Source organism: Aulostomus chinensis, chromosome 4 (genome assembly GCF_037954235.1).
Source record: "Aulostomus chinensis isolate RoL2024-O1b breed Wild chromosome 4, RoL_Achi_v1.0, whole genome shotgun sequence".
In the NCBI taxonomy this organism is placed as follows: Eukaryota; Metazoa; Chordata; class Actinopteri; order Syngnathiformes; family Aulostomidae; genus Aulostomus; species Aulostomus chinensis.
In genome coordinates, this window is record NC_141323.1 from 14037248 (window position 1) to 14054507 (window position 17260).

General features: G+C 42.3%; 1 protein-coding gene across 5 annotated transcripts in view; it reads left to right on the forward strand.

Moving 5' to 3' along the window:
• anks1b (ankyrin repeat and sterile alpha motif domain containing 1B) overlaps positions 1-17260 on the forward strand; it is a 216610-nt gene that overhangs the window by 146409 nt on the left and 52941 nt on the right. For all 5 annotated transcript variants that reach the window (XM_086201956.1, XM_086201951.1, XM_086201952.1 and 2 more), the window contains 4 exons: positions 5951-6591; positions 7384-7506; positions 10635-10704; positions 13007-13113. In XM_086201956.1, coding sequence (XP_086058082.1) covers positions 5951-6591; positions 7384-7506; positions 10635-10704; positions 13007-13113 — 941 coding nt within the window. The remainder of the gene's footprint in view (positions 1-5950; positions 6592-7383; positions 7507-10634; positions 10705-13006; positions 13114-17260) is intronic.

The window sequence follows — 17260 nt, forward strand, 5'->3', positions numbered from 1 at the left end:
AATGAGTTACCGTGGGAGACAAGCCAGTTGCCGTGGCAATATACACTACGTACTTGAATCAGAATGGAAAGTGTGAATTCAATCCCAGCAGAGCCATCCCTCGCTGCCTTCAGGTCTGGTTCAGATGTATACAGGTGATCAGATATGATGTAATGCACTCAGCAGGGAGTTTTAGCACCGCAGACTGACCTGTTGGCTCACGCTGCCATTCTGATGGACCCAAGGCTGACCTGCACACTGACTCACAGATGGAAATAAAAGATAAATTGGCGGTTAAAGAATTATGTCCCTCCGCTTGAGAAATGAATTTACTCAGCAATGACGACAGAGTGGAAGTGCATATTTGGGGATGAAAGATTAAAGCGTCGATATTTCTGTCTGTGATTGCTTTTGTGATCCAAAGACAAAACGGGACTCAAATGTTTTGGTTCAAGAGTAAATCACTACTGTTGCACTTGACTTGACTTTTCATTTTATTTGCCTTTTAACCCTTTTAAGCAAATGCAAAAGACTCAATTCGTCAACTTTTGATGACCTTCTATCACTTAAAATATATCACCCATCCATTTTCTATCAGTTTCTATCAGTTAAGGGTTGCGGGGGGGCTGGAGCCTGTCCCAGCTGACATTGGGTGAGAGGCGTGGTTCACCCTCAACGGGTCACCAGTCCATCGCAGGGCCATCAGGAGCAATTAGGGGTTCAGTTTCTTGCTCAAGGATACTTGGACATGGACAGCGGGGGAAGTGAGGATCCAACCAGTGACCCTTCGGTTGCTAGACGGCCACTCTGCCTCTGAGCCATCAGTCACCCTCAGAACAACTAGAGGCCAGTTTCTATTCATATACAATATATTGAATGTTTGCATTTCTATTTTATGTAGCGTGGTGTCGTAATGTAATAAATATAGATATACACAATAGAAAATGTATTTCTAAGACGATGGAAACAAACAAAAATTATATATGTATATATATACACACACACACACATATATATAGTACGTCACTTATCAAAACCAGTATAGCAAAGTGCTTTGCACATAATATACTCTGTTTTCTGTCTTTATTTGTGCTTGAGATTGCAACTACAACTGAATGTCCTCACTGGCAATCAGTCAGAGTTTATCTTATCTTAAGAAACAGGCAGGGATAAGAAAAGAAAAAAAAGGAAATAAAACTTTAATCAATTGCAGATTAAAAACTATAAATACAACTTCAAGGATATTAGAAGAAAGCAATTTGATAAAAAATAGTTCTTGAAGATTCTTAGAGCAGTCAGCAGGCTCCTGTGTCTGGACCTTGGGTCGCGCACTGGTTGGTACATAACTTCATGCATCTACTATGGAGTTTGCAGCACACATGTAGGGTTTCAAAAGTTTAATAGCTTATTTTGATCCCTGAGATTAATCCAGCAGGGTTTTGAACCTGCGGTCATAAAAAACATTCAAATGTAATGTTAATGAATGTGACATTTCCAACTGCACGTCAAGGCTGCATTTCTTCATCCGTGTAATGCAATTAACTGAATTTCCTGTTGCCTTAACCTTTTCGCGATCAATCAATCCGAGCTGCGGCCCAACGCTACCATCTCCATGTGGGCTTGGTAGCATAGCCTAGCTCTAACGTAGCATTAGTTGAGAGCCTGAGGCTTAGCAAGCTGATAATAATATCCAGGCCTGTGGCGCCGTGGAGATACAGGGCTCAGGCTTTAATCTTAGGAATGACTGACAGCTCAGATATTACTCTCTAGTTTTTATTAACGCCACCACAAGAGACTGAGCGACGAACACAAAGCTATTCTATGTTTTGATAATCTCCTGGCTCCTCTTGTTACCTCACAGGCACATAAACAAGAAAACATCCAAGTATATATGAGAGAATGTGTGTAGTATTTATAGTTGGCATCTGATTAGATAAAAGTTTTAAGCATTTAAAAAATGTGACAACAAATATAAAGATGCAGTGAGAAATTGGATTATGTTCTCCTAAAATCTGAATCAATTTATGACCTTCAGTCTTTGAAAAGTGATCTGTTCAGGGTCTCCTGACTTTCCTCTCCCACTTTGCCAAGTAACCTTTAGCTCTGTATCCCCATTCTTTCATTTTTCTGCCTCCTGCCTTTGTCTATCCTTCAATTCTTCATTCTGTCACTCCCCTGATTGCTCTAGCCACTTTCACAAGCTCTCTTTCTTTTTTTTCCGTCATTCACTGTTTTATCCACTGCTGTGTGCAGCCCGCCCCCTCACTTTCCCTCAGCCTCGCTGCCATTCTTCAACCCTTCTTCTGTTTGCCACAATATGCTTCTCCATAACTCATTTGCCCTTCACTTCCACTTTAACTGCTTTTCGTTTAGTCAGATAGCCTCCTTCATCGTCTGTATGTCTCTCTTGTCCTCCTCCACTGTTGCTTTCTTCAGCCCTTCTGTCCTTTGCATATCACTCTTTCTCTCTTTCTGTCTGTTCTGGAAAGTAGTGTTGTTGACTACTGGTGCAGCAAATATCCATTAATGAGCGATTAAACATGTTGGCTTCATCTCTCCCGTCAGTTCCTTTTGAAAACTGTCCCTCTTTTTTTCTTCCACTCACTGATCTTCAGCTGGATTTAGACATGAATGAGTGAGATGTGCTCTGCACTACCAGGAAAATCAATCTCGGTTCTGTAAATTGATCACAGGCAAGATTTGAAAGACTTTAAGCAGGTTTTGAGAAGGTTTTGTCAATATAGTCATTATGCAGAGTGAAAAATGGCTTCTCTTGTTTTGTGGACTTGCTGAGCTTGTTTGCCTTGAACAATTGCGAGATTGACTGTTAATTTTGTCTGCAGGTCTACAATCAGAATTATTCTTGCTTTAGATCAGGGCTGCTCAAATGTTTTTTCCTTGGTGTGCCAAGATTTGAAATAAATGGTGAGCCCTCATGCCGCTGCTTAAGATCGAGCGCGCACAGGTGAAAGGTTTGGGATTTTGGTATTTAATCTGAACTTTGAGCTTAACATATAGAGGTATACATTGGAGTTATGTTTCGTTCGCAGCGCTTCAAATGGATATCTATTGTGATTCCTGATGACATCAGAAGTTAAATTTTGTAAACGGATCCAATACAGCGAAAATGAGAGAACAGCTGAAGAAACTTGGAAAAAAAAACAAAAAAACAGAGAAAACACACAAATGAGTATTTCAACAACCACTCATCTGAACGATTCCTCAGTCTTTAGGAAAACAGATTATGTTAATGTGGCGCAATCCTTCTTTACTTTCAACTATTAATGTAGCTGCTAGTTTTTCTGGGTATATGGCTGGGGAAATTTGTGAGATTTGTTCAAAAATAAGACCAGTTGAATTATATATCGGCGAGTCATCTTTGTCTTCCGTGCCAGCTTTGGTCTTTGATAAGCAGAGAGCAGAGACAGTTGGAGCCCCTGGTGTACCTATAAAGAATTTAACACTTTAATAAGTTAAAGTTGTGCTGCTTAATTGAATAATTAAACTTAAGACAAAGACAGATAACCTTTATACATTTGCACTGGGCTCAGTTTTGATGGTTAAAATAACAACGCACGCAGAAAAAAGTCTGACTGTTGGGATACAAGAAGGAAACTTTGGCCAAATTTTATTTGCTAACTAGCTGCAGTGTCATTTGTCGTTCAAATATCCAACGCAACACATCCAACTCATCTGAGTGTGTGTGTATTTGTATACTGTTGTGTGTTTACTGACTTTCCTTCATCTTTTTTTTTAAAGGTGTCTCTGTATGACTTCTCTTTTTCCTGTCCTCCGTCTAGACAAACACAGTCACCTGATGGTTGTGTTTGTCAGCTGAACTCTCTCCTCTCGCCCCAAAGAGACACAGCCGCCTGAAACCAGGAGAGATAATGGCGCTGGGGCTGGTTGTTGCCATAGCGACCAACAGGCTTACCTGTTGCCAACTCTTCTAGTCTTGATAAAGAGTAGAGGCATAGAGTGAGTGAGTGAAGAACCGCTAAAGAAATGCACGGCTAGGCTGAGAGGAGAAAAAGAAATTACCGAATGTAGCGAGCAGATGTGATTGAAGAAATATGATGCTGTGACTTAACGATGCCTTCGAGGCGCACGTGGCTTTAAATGTACCCAAAAAGTCTCATATTTGAGAAAAGAACTGCAGGAACATTGACAGCATGTGTTTTGTTTTGTTCTGTTTTTTTTGTTGTTTTTTTTATCTAACTTTGCCAACATGCAAATGTTACAACTCCAAAATTAATTTGCCACAGTTGTCTGCATTATCACTCAGTCGATAATGAAGGCAGCAGAGAAAAAAGGTTGACACCCTGAGCATTTACACAGATTATAATTTTTTTTTTCTATCCTGCCAACGCTGGGGATTAGTCATAACTAGAGAGCGTTTAGCTTGTATAAGAAAGAAAAATAAATCAGTTTTCAGTCGGTGTACTAAAAGAATGAGTCATTTTTCCAGCCTTCATTACCTGTAGACACTTAATGGGTCTATTGTGTACTTTATAAAAGTTTAAAAAAAAAAGAGAGAAAAAAAAGCACACAACACAGTTAAGGTATGTGACATTCAGTGCAACGAGATGTTTTTGTTCTTGTGGAGGAGGAACTTAGGTGAGAGGAACCATCTCGCTAAACGGTTCCATTTCATCAGTTGTCTCTGAAAAAGCAGCCGAGAGACCTTCTCTCCCCCACCCCACCCCCCACTGCATTCTCAAGCAGAGCAGTGGCAGCAGCTTTTTTTTTGCTCCACACCCTTGTGAGAATGCGAGATCTGAGCCAGGACAAGCTCTCGATCTCACTGGTCAGTCAGGTGGGCTCGTGAAATACATCTCCACGCTGGCCTGGGAACACCTCGAGATCCTCAAGTCACAGCTGCTCCACGTTGCCAGGGAAAGGCGAGTTTAGGGTTTTACCTCCACGACCTGACTTCAAATAAGCGGTTGAAGACGGATGTATGGACGGATGGACGGATTTATGAAGGATAAATGGAGTCCATTCTTTGCCAAACTTCATGGTGTGTCAGTTCATAGTATTTAAGCTTAAAAAAAACCACTCAAAGAGCACATAACACCACCAAGGACTCGTAGAAACAGAATATGATCGTCATCAAAATCTGTTGTCTTTCCTACCAAACCTACGTACAGCCGAGGCATGAAAACAACTCACGGGTTTCACATTGAGTGTAATACAACAGCCTTGACATGAATTCAGCTTCGTGAGGGTTGTAACGTTGAGATGATGTGAACCTTGTTTCGACATTAACTAATATAAACAAAATATCAGATACACCTATAAGTACAACCTAGTTTATCTGTGATTATGAGATGTTGGGAAAAAGCGAATGCAAACGAAGAGTTGTTCAAGAGTCACACAAACTGACAATCAAAACGGAGGTTCATATGAAGATTCGAAAGAAGCTTCCCTTTCACTTCACTGCCGCCAGACAGCGAGCAAACCTCTGAAAGCAACCCGTGAAAAAAAAGAAAGGCCTCGGTCAGTGGTGTGAGAACGAATGCCCTCTGGGTTCATGCGCACAAGTTAAAACACACATTCGCTTCCAGACAGTCGAGGAGCAGAGGTGTAAAATCCAAGTCAGGAGGTTCTTTTATTTCTCCTTGGAGAAACAAACAGACAAGCAGATGATTTGTTACCTTTTTTTCTTGCAGCTTTGCTTGTTTTTAAGTGTTTTTCTAGCCCCGATTGCTCTACTTTCTTTTCCCCAGTTCTCTCTCTCCCGCTTGCTCTCCCTCTATCGGTGTCTGTTTATTAAAAAGAAAGAGGAGAACCTCTGATTTTAAGAAATTGTGATCTTTGTTCGTGCAGTGAGTGTAAATGTTAAGGTGTTTCTTCTTTGCTCGAGTAAACTCATCAGCGCGTATGATTGTTGTGACAGGGCTGTTTGATCCTGGTCATGTAGCATATCTGTATGATTTCATGCTAATCAGTCTGTGTGTTTCCTTCGCAGACGACGGGCTCTACCAGCGAGACCCGCCTCCTCCTCCTCCTCCTCTGTGCTCTTCCTCCACGTCCAATGTTCTGCTTGAGGACCGCAGGAAGAGCCACATCCCAGAGGAGTTTGCAGGCCTCCTTCATGGATCTTCTCCAGCCTATGAAACTCCTGATACACCTTACCACCTTTACAGCCCAAAACCTCGCAAATACACCTCTACAGACGTCCAGGGCGGCTTGCTGCAGACCCCGGAATTCAGCATTGTGATCGGTGGAGGACCAGCTCAGGTCTTCTCATCATCATCTCAGAGGACCACCACCAACTCCCCGAAGCCCCAGGTGGTGTACCGGACTATATTTCACACTAAGGTCAACCAAGACCAGGCCCACAACTGCGAGCAGGTAGATTCACAACGTGGCTGGTCTACACTGGGTCGCCCACCCTCCTACTCTTCAGGCCAAAACGGAGAGGTACCGGAGTTACGGGGGATCCAAACAGGGACCGTGCCCAAGGATAGCTTACTGGGTGCTGGATACGAAGAGAGGGCGTGCACCCTGGGGAGGATGAGGTCAATGCCCCGCAGTGTGTTGGACCTGCAGCTGTCCAAGTGTCTGTCCAAGTCAGATTCCAACCTGGTAGCTGTGTCTCCCATTCAGGTATGCGGTGGCTGTCAATCAGTCCCCTTATCTTTTGTTTTCCACTAAAATTAGTCATTAAAATGCCACATCCTTGACATCTGGCCACATCAGTTCTATGCTGCAAGAAATCCTCTCTCCCTACTCATAGTTAATGTCTCCTTTTACAATTTGAACAATTACAAAAAAAAAGACCTCTTTCTGTGTGCAATCAAAGCATAACGAGAACATCATTTATTAAATAGAGCCCAAGATTTGTGTTGAATTATAAAAGAGAGTTCAAGCTTTAACACAGTCTTTTTTTCTCTGCTTGGGACAGCTCTTCAGAGACATTTATGTAAGAGGCTAAGGAAAACATAAAAATCTCTTTTATTAAAAGTTATATGGCTTTATAAAAGTTCAGGTCAGTGGTAAGATCTACGTTTTCATTGCCTGCAAGTGAATTTGAATAAATTATGCAGTCTTGGAGGTATTTTGCTGTGTCATGACTTCAGAAACAGCATAAACTGGTCCAGTCAATTAGATAACTCACTAATCTGGGCCACAGTCCCCCCTGCTGTGCAGCTCATTTTATGAGATTTCTTCTTGAATACATAATAAATAAATTATAAGCTAAATACATAGTCTGTTTGATGAAATACGCTTCATTATGGATGAAACTCTGATGAGTACTGAAAGGACTTGGTGGCTCTCCAAACAGCTTTAGTACTCAGTTGTCCACAATTTTAAGGGTGAAATATGGCAATTTTGTATTTGATCATGTGTAATTTATTAATGCTGGACAACAAGATCAACTCTTCTCTTTTCATGCAGGAGGAGCACAGCTGGGGGTCTGGATCTCGGGGCCAAGGTCCTGGAACTCCAGTCCCAGGAGAAGGCACAACCCCAGGGGGAAGATTAGAAAGAACACCCTCCTTCACTGCCGAATGGGAAGAGGTAAGGGTAGTTTTTGGATCAGCTGTGATGTTAAAACTGGAAATACAGCACAGCCGCTTTATGCTTCAGGGATGTGCGCCTGTCATAGTGACCTTGACCTTTGATCACAAGTCTTCCTTGAGTCCCGGTGGATTTTTGCACAATATTTGAAAACATTTATTCAAGGTGCTCCTGAGATATTTCCTTGCTTCTGAGGGGCCCCAAAAAAATGATCTCATCCTTGAGTCGCAGTGGTGGGAGACAACCTGAAAACATAATGCTGTCACTGCAGTGGAGGCCTAAAAAGAGAAAAGTGGTCAATTTTCCAGATAGCATGAAGCAAAGATCATACTTTCACCTCTCTACATTGTGCCACTACGTGTACCTGCATCGATTAAAACCACTGTGTTTTGTCCAGGCGGACCTTCTCTGCAGGGGACAGTCGAAACCACCACAGCAGAGAGCCGATTCAGTTTTTCCCTCCCTTTGAAATCCGCCTGGCTACTTTGCTGCAATAGGAACCCAAGTGCTAATTTAACATGCCCCCACATTGATTTTTCTTCTGTTACCAGCGCTGGAGCTGCAGGGAAGACCTGATATCACAGAGAATGTTGTTTCTATTATGGAAGGTAGAGAGCGGAGGTCGAGGGTTGCTGTGTGTTTTGTTCTCGGCGTGTTTATGCCCGCAGCCGCTTAGCTATTAAACGGTCTGACACAGGTGTGTTCCACTGGCTGGACACGACCGTTGGATCATGGCCTTTTCCAAACACTTAAGGTCACAGTCACGCCAACTTATACTCTGTGTTCACACCTGACAACACACACTGATGCTTATACTCCTGCTGGTGTGGGTAAAAAGAATCTCCAATCATTTCGCTTTTTTTTTCGAGAAAAATGTCTTTTCTATCACGTGTAGGATGACTTAATTAGTCTCTTTTTTGCTATGTTAATGCATGAGAGCATGCATGCCTGTCCTCATTTGCATACCCATGTTCATTAGCTCCTCAATGGCACTCATAAGTTGCTGATGGTGATGAATTACCATATGGAATTTGCTGTAATTCCTCGCAATTAAGGTGACCTTTCCTGTTTAATTGCATGCTGCGGGAAAATGAGATAAGATTGCTTCTGGGAACGTGTGGAGTGATATATGGTGATATCAGAGGAAGGGAATAACATAGTTGCTCTATTTGCAGCATGCGCTCAAGAAAGATGCATTATTAGCAACAGACAAGTCACGAGGGATGCCCAGTCAATGAACTCGGGATATCCATACTCATTAGTGCCATTGGCTTAAAGAGGTAGTTTGCTGTTTGTTAGAAAAATCTCTGCTTTAATCTGGTTTTACCCGAGAAACTGCTGAACGCTGCAACTTTAGTCAGTCAGACTTTTTTTTTTTTTCCTCTCTCTCAAAAAGGGTGTTAAAATATTATTATGTCGCATCACACCAATTGTAATTCAGTTGTCACGTTTTTATCCGTCTCTCCTAATAAGCACCAGAATAACTGGGGAGTTTTTGGACCACGCTACATGCTACAGCAGGACAAATGTAGACAGAGGTCAAGGTTAGCCACCGCAGAAAGGAAGCTAAGCAGTAATTTTATTCCTCAGACTGTCCTTTCTAGAAAGCCATTACGGTTTAAAGACTATTGAACTAACAGAGATAGCAGGTGTGCACACAGGATTATTATTGACATTTGGTTTGGATTCTGAATTAAGTACCTAGTTTAGCATAACTGCCCGGTTTGAACATTCATTGTAATTTTCTGTACGAAGACTTCAATATTTGTAACAGAAATCATGGACAGAATTTTAAAAATGGGCTCTAAGTTGAAATGAAACCACAAAAATCTCTTTCTACACCAGCTGGTTGAGGCAGATGGTTGCCCACACTGTGTGTGTGTGTGTGTATGTTGGAGGTTTTCATCTGTTAAAGGCAGATGTTGCAGCCACTGTCACAGAGATGCTTGCTCATGTGGTCTTGCTGGTTCTCCTCAAACCAGATCAGTTTCAAAAGTGAAGGGTCAAGGTGTATTTTCCTGTCTGATACGATGTGCGTCTGAACTGAAGGATGATGCGATCAGTTCAGTCTGAGGTTAAAGTTCAACTTTTGTTCCTCCTGTTTCAGAGAGGTGTTGGTTTATTGTAACGGCCATTTTCAAGGCCCCAATTTGATTTCTGATGATTCTGAACCGTACTAGAAGTGTTTCTCATAATCAGTCAACGCTCATTCCAATGGAATATATAGAATATTAACAATCCCAGAATAATTGAAATGCATCGTCAATACAATGCCCAGATTATTTATAACTGAATACAAATGAATTTAAATAAATAACAATGAAACAAATCTCTCAGAAATGTTTGATAAAAATAGACGTCGCTGCAGCTCTGTTTTATTGTTCTTCCTCCTTGTAAACTGGCAGCGTTCAGCAGACACAAACCAAAATGAAGCAGCATTGATTTGTGTTTGTATCTACGATGATGAAAACAATATTTCATTCTTAATCTGCTAAATGCTCCATTATCTTCACCAGCTGACCAGTGAGTGTCCAGCTGATTCTAGATCCCAGACAGTTTTTGGACTCCCATTCAGAAGACATTCTTGGTTCGTCTGCTTGTAAACAGTGTTTGGATCGGTCAGCCTTTTAAACACTGTTCTAGGATCAGTCACCGCAAGGGCTGGGTTCTGTGACCCGTGGTGATCCTGCAGGCGTGATGGTGGGATGGACGTGCAGGTTGCATAGTTGAGTGATTAGCAGCAGGTTCGGGGTCAGAGATGGCCGGTAGATGGCCGGCTGCCTGACACCAGTAAAACCACTGGAGCTTCCTCTGATCCGATCCTGCTCCTGCTCCCTCTCTGCCCTGCTCCGTCTTCTTCCTCCCTGCTAACTTTCTCCCCCTTGCTGCTCTGTCTCAATTCACAGGGGGGGAATGAGTGACATTCACTCAGCCGCCTGGTGTAATGATCATGTTATGTGACACTTGAATCCAGAAATAGGGGTTAGCCTTATTACTGGGAAATTACTTCTTCTTTTTTCCTCTTTTTTTTTTTTTGCAGACGCTGGACATGTCTCTAACTTTGGCCCTTTCGCTCTCTCTCTCTCTCTCTCTCTCTCTCTCTCTCTCTCTCTCTTCCATTTGTTCAGATCGACAAGATAATGAGCTCTATCGGGGCGGGAATAGGCAGCGGACTGGACATAAAGGAGGACACATCAGGTAAAATAGACATGACTGTGTTGGGGGAAGAAAGATGCTTTTGACATAAAGGTAATTCCATTTTTACACATTTTAGGGCTAATTTTGGCAGGTCTGAAGCCAGAATAATTCATATTTTAGTCATCCAGTTTTCATTTACTGAGCATAGGCGGTTTTATCCCCCCATGAAACCCTTTATAAGGTCCTTTGTGACTCTGGAGGGAACTTTACTAACATTCAGAGATAAATAACCACTTATTTCATCAGGTTTTATCTTTTCTAAGGTGTGGAGATACAATTTCTAACAGATAGGGTTGTGCAGTTAGGGATGACAATGTTATCTAGCAGGAACAAAGGGTCTAATGAAAGATAATATCAGGCTGCAGTGTGGGAATCGTTGGAAGCTGACACACACAAGACTTTTCAAATAAAGTTTCCAAACTAAGTTGGTTGCCAATCCCTTTAGATTTATTTTCTTCACATGTGTCCTTTATGACTTTGTTGATGCTAGATTGTTCAATTTATCGATCAACGAAAAAAACAATATGATCTTATTTAGCAATAATTTTAGATGTCTGTTCATCATCATTATTTAAATAAAAAGCCCCAAAGATTCTCTCACTCTGTTATGAAATCTAATGTAATTTTCTCTGCTGGAGATTCTTTGCAAATTGAATATTTGAGAGCTTCAGACTGCTAGTCAAACAAAATAAATGGATAAATAAATCAATACGTTCAACTGTGGAGAACAGTGGAAAATGTGTCCTCTGGCATTTTATTGCAATTAATTAAAAAATAATTCGCTGTTTTATCTTTAATGAAAATACGTGAGCAATGTGTAATTGCTGGTTGCGGCCCTATTTGTAATCATGTCACATTTTCCCCAAACGTTTATTAAATGAATACTATTACTATAGTTAAATGCCCAAAACTACTAAAATAAGACATAATAAACTGCAGTTTTTTGTTGTATTTTCATTCATCACCCTAAATTAAGTCCTTTTTGTCATTCTGGCGCACATGGATCATTGTTATATTTGTAAATGTCTTCACCTGTGGGACCTGAATCCTCCTCCAGTCATCTGTTTACTGTGCAACCCATCACCCTCTCCCTCTGTTTCCTCCTCCGTCCCCCCGCACCCGTCCCCTCTATTTTCATCTGTGAATGCAAAGCCTTTACTAACCATGATTACCACAGGGAGAAATCTGGCTAACCAGCCCCCCACCGACCAACCAACCAACAACCAATGCACACAAAGCTGCACCGCATCCCAACACACACGTGTGTGTGTGTGTGTATATATATATATATATATATATATATATATATATATATAGACGCATACACACACTCAGGGTGTTGTGTGTGTGTGTGTGAGAGTGGGAGGGAGCTCGGCTTGCAGACAAAGAAACTGGAGCTGTTGTGATGGCTATTATCAGCCGAGCATGCTAGATCTGTGTAGAGAGAGCGAGGTTGACGATCGGCACCCTGAGAGAAGACATAGACGAGAGGTAGACAGAGGAAAGTGAGCGAGAGAGAGAGAGAGGCAAAGGGTGAGGGAAAGAGGGAAGAAAGGAGCGCTCAGAGAGAGAGAGAGGAGGCTGCAGAAGCATACAGATGAGAGTGGGAGTACTTGATAAAGAGAAATCTACAGTGCAGGCAGCTCTCTCTCTCTCTCTCTCTCACTCTCACTCACTCACTCACTTGCTCGCACACACATACACATACACACACACATACTCACATACATACACACACACACACACACACGCTCAGGGGAGCAGCCAAGCAAGCGCAACAGCTGAAAAAGAAAGCGGCTGCTGTGTGCTACAAACACACACGGACAGCTCTCTCTTGCGGATCTATAGCTCCAGTTTTATTCAATACCCACCTTTGGTAGGATTTTACACCCAGGACAGAAGCTCTTTTCTGGATACAACTTCAGCCTTCATCCCTTTTTCATCCACGCTGTCTGGCTGGATTCAGAGAAATCAACATCTGGATGCCTTAACCCAAGTCAACCCTTGCTCCCCTGCATGCGGACCCCCTCCATCTCCACCATGCATTTAGCCTAGCCTCCTCTTCTCTTCCTCCTTCTTTCCACCTTTACTCCCTCCTTCCCTCCCCTCCTTTTACCTGCTCTTCCCTCATTTTCCTGCTGCCTTGCCAAAAGACTCCTCAGAAGCATGGCGGGCTCTTTCGATAGCCACTTTGCCCGCCACAACATGATGTGGCAGTGCCAGCTGTCTCAGCCTGACTGCCGCTGCTACCGCGTGGATGGTTACTCCCTACTGAAGCGTTTGCCCCTCCACCCCCTCATAGGTCCCCGCTGCCCGCTGCAGTCTGTGGGCCAGTGGCTTGACTCCATCGGGTTGGTCCAGTACGAGAACCACCTGCTGGCCAATGGATTTGACAACGTCCAGTTCATGGTGAGTGTACGTGGCAGGCACGAGGGGTTGATTCTTGGAGTTTGAAACACATTTTTTCCTCAATTTCAGGTTTTACTTTGTTTGTTTTTCAATTTTCACTCATCTCTCTGTCTCTCTCTCTGTTTGTTTCTCTGGTAGTTCATTATTTAATTTCCATTGATCAGCTTGACTATTTTTTTGTGCTCTGATCTTCTTAAGTTATTGGATTTCCACCTCTGAATATCATCTGCTCTCCCATTCTTCCTTCCCATCATTGCTGCCTCTCCCCACTGATACCATGTGAGGTCCTCCTACGCACAAAAATCCTACGCCACATCTCTGGCACAGTAGAAATCCAGCCTCAGCATCACGCTGCAGACGTATATGCTTCCACTTTACTCTAAATACACGTCAAAAATACACGTCATGCTTTTATGTTTTTTTTTTGTTTGTTTGTTTTTGCATCCACCTGCACACACGCACACGCACACACACACACACACACACACACACACACACACACACACACACACACAGAAATACTGCATGCACAACCACCTGTAGCCTGAGGATCTGGATGCAGCTAGATCCTCCTCTAGTGACGTAGGAGGAGAAACTCACCAGGATATTAGAGAATCACTTTTGATGGTGGTTTGGAGAGTGCACGCGTGTGTGTGCGTGCATGCGTGTTGGTGAGACATGTTTTCGCAGCGTTAGTGGGGCTGATAATCACAGCAAGGGAGGGTGTGTGAACAATAAAGTAGAAACAGAGCAGAATGGGGAGAAAAGGAGATGAGAAACTGCAGCAGAGGCAGAAAGAGGAGTTCCAAAGCATCAGGATGCTGACTGCACGAGTTTATACAGAGTGTCAGTATGGCTCAACCTACCAGAACACATACGTAGGTTCATCGTGGTTTTTTTTCTTCTTCTTTTTTACACTTGAATGACACTGATTGTTTTAACTTAATTGATATTGAAGACTGTTATTAACTCCTCGGATGTTTCAGTCATTATGTTTCCATTGAGATAATCAGACTCTGAAGAATGTCAGACCACAACAGCTGTAATGCTCTTTAAAGACTCTTGAGGAACTTTGCTGGACTTTTGAGTTGAGAAACCCAAAGATGTTTAATTCGATAGAATATATTTAATTTAATAGAATCATTTGAATTGATAATTCATCCAAAAAGTGTGTTTTGTCTTTAAAGTATTCATAAATCTTGAGGTCCGACACTTTTCATTACTGCATCACTTCTTTGAGACCCTCGAACACAGAAAGAGCAGCTGCATGTATTTAGCTTGAAGCTAACGACTGATGACGCCTAACAACAGCAAGACTACCCCAAAACATCAGTTGATAAGATCTGACTTTGTACTCTTGTACTCTTTCATTGGTCTTTATCCGGCAGGGACAGCGGTAGACAGTTTACTGCTGCAGCCCTTAGTCAGGTCAAGGATATGAGCATTAATTGAATACAAATACTAATGCTCTATATTTAGAAGTGTGAGTTCAAACTCAAATAATGATAAACATCAATGGCCACATCTCACAGCAGCCAGGAATTTCATTATGGACACAACTGTGGTCTTTGAACTTTGTCAGACAGTCCAAGCGTTGTGCAGGAAGTCCTCAAATTTGGACAATGTTCCAGGGCTGCGTCGCTCTGACTGACATGGCTGAATATCTGAAATTGCTCTCCCTTGAAGTGGTCATTGGCTGTGTTAGTGACAGACACACGTACAAACTCTCTCTCTCTCTCTCTCTCTCTCTCTAACTCTCTCTAACTCTCTCTCTCTCACTCTTCAGTTCATTTCTTTGCATTATAGAAAACATTTCCAGAGTCCAGACAATTAAAAAGTATCTAAAATAAAAATCTAAATCTTCACTTTGGCTCAAAGATGAACTGATTAAATTTTGGTGGTCAAAGTTCCCAGTGACTGCACAAATCTAGGATTCACATGCAGACAACGTCAACATGGGGACAAATTTCTAATTGCATGAAATAATTAAGTGCAAGATGACATAACATTGTGCAAAAAGACTTGTCTGGTTGTTAGTCAGTGCCATATTGGTCAGGCTTTGAGAAAGTAATACCTGCACTCCACAATCATGGATATAAATACAGCTGGACAGGATGGTAGAAGCACACAACCATACTGTACAAATATGTTTGTGTACATCTTAACAAATGCTTGTCGTGTATTTGGATCCTATCTGTTCATTGCAGAAGCCGTGTGAGTGTCCAGGCAACCATTAACGTCACACATCCATTATTCACGTAATCAAGCTCAGAAATGTCTTCTCTGTAGTGGAAATGTCCCCACCTGAACCCCCATTCATTAACACTCCTTCCCTCATAGTGGCAGCACACGCTCCTGTGCCATTTGTGAAGTGCCGTCATTACATATCAAGATATTTTACTCTCATTTGCACCTCATTCATAGTCGCTGCGACATTTGGCGGTACTTTCAACAGATTTATGCTCTCCTTGTATCACCCCTCTTGTCTATAAATGCATCTCAAAGCTCCTTCATCTCCTCCGAAATTCCTTCATACAATTAATATTGCCAAGACATGAAATAGCCTCACCGTCACAGTCACTTCAAAGTGGCTTTTGTGGTTTCCTGGCATCACTCATGCTTTGTCGGCTCATATAACTGCTTTTTGTTGCTCAGGACTAAACAGAAGGAGACTAGTTTTCCAACCTTGGGAAAACTTAAACGGCGCCACAAATTGATGTTAATGCAGTTGAAGTGCAGGTCACAGGGATTACGCAGGCATTGGTATGCAGCGCCCCTTTTTATTGTTGCCTGTGGATCCTTCAAGGACGAGTTTTAGGTTAAAATTATTTTATTTTCAACTCAGCATGGGATTTAAATAGCAGTCACAACCTGAAATAAGAAAAAAACTGCTTTTCTGTTTGTTTCTATGGAACCGATTGGTCACAATTTAGTTGAACTCCTATTCTGATCAGTCTCAGTCTGTAAGAGCAGCAAGGAAGCATGTAGTGTCCTGGAATGCACATGCAAATAAACACAGGCCATTCCAATCTACCAGTGCCATTCACAACTAATGAGGATCATTCGTGGAGGTGTGCCTGGTCACCTTCACCAACCAGTGGAGGGCAAGTGGCTCTAGATTGCAAGAGGAAATTGCAAAGGGCGGAGCTCTGCCAACAGCATTTAAGATGCAAGACAATGGATGCAGATGAATTCTTATGATGCTGTAGATGTGTATAAAAAGAAGAGACGTGTACAGAAAAGCTGAAGTGAAATTGGAAGAGCACGGTTTGTCCCCTCGAGTGTGCGGCGATTGCGGTTTGGACAGTCCACCGTGGGCGACGTACGTGGCTGTAGAGTTTTCCAGGCACTGACCCACTCATAGTCTGTCTGCTCGTAAGATTTGGAGGTTCTGTCTTTGGGCAGACTTGATCTGAAGTGTTCGCACACATTTTTCAGTTGTGATGGTGACATAGATTGGGAGACAACCTGCCTGTCATTCTGATTCACAACTTAACCACGTCTCCAAAAAATAAAGACAAAGGTTTTTGATTTGACAGGTGGAAACTGTATCTTCCAATGGGAGAAAAAAGATTCACCCAAAAAGTGCTGTTTAACATATTTACGAGCACTTGAAAAGCAACAGCTTTGAGACATACACAACATGAATATCCCATTCTGCAAGTCAAACCATATCCTGAATCAGGAAATCACACAGCTGATGCCAGTGTGCAGGCTACGTAGCTAACTGACTAGCCAGCTGAAGCTCTTTACATCTTAAAGGACTAGTCAGACATTAAGGGAAAAGCGCTTATTCACTGTCTTGCCAAGAGTCTGATAACATTAACACAGTACTCTAGTGGGTTTGAGCCAGGATTAGATTATCTTAAGCCTGAAAGCTATGAGAGACTGCTAGCCTGGCTCTGTCTAAAAAAACAAAACAACCTAATTTAGAGCTTTGGAGGTACTGGTAGGCGTAGTGTTTAACTTGGGAGAGAGACAAGCCAGCTGCTTCCGTCGACTAAGATGCAGTAATTGCCTGCTGCGTGTGTAATGATGCCCTCATCAAACTCTCAGCAAGAGAGTGAATTAACATGTTTCTCATAATCTTGAACTGTTCCTTTAAAGGTCACCCTCATATGGTCAGTTTTCCTCTGGTTTTGACTTG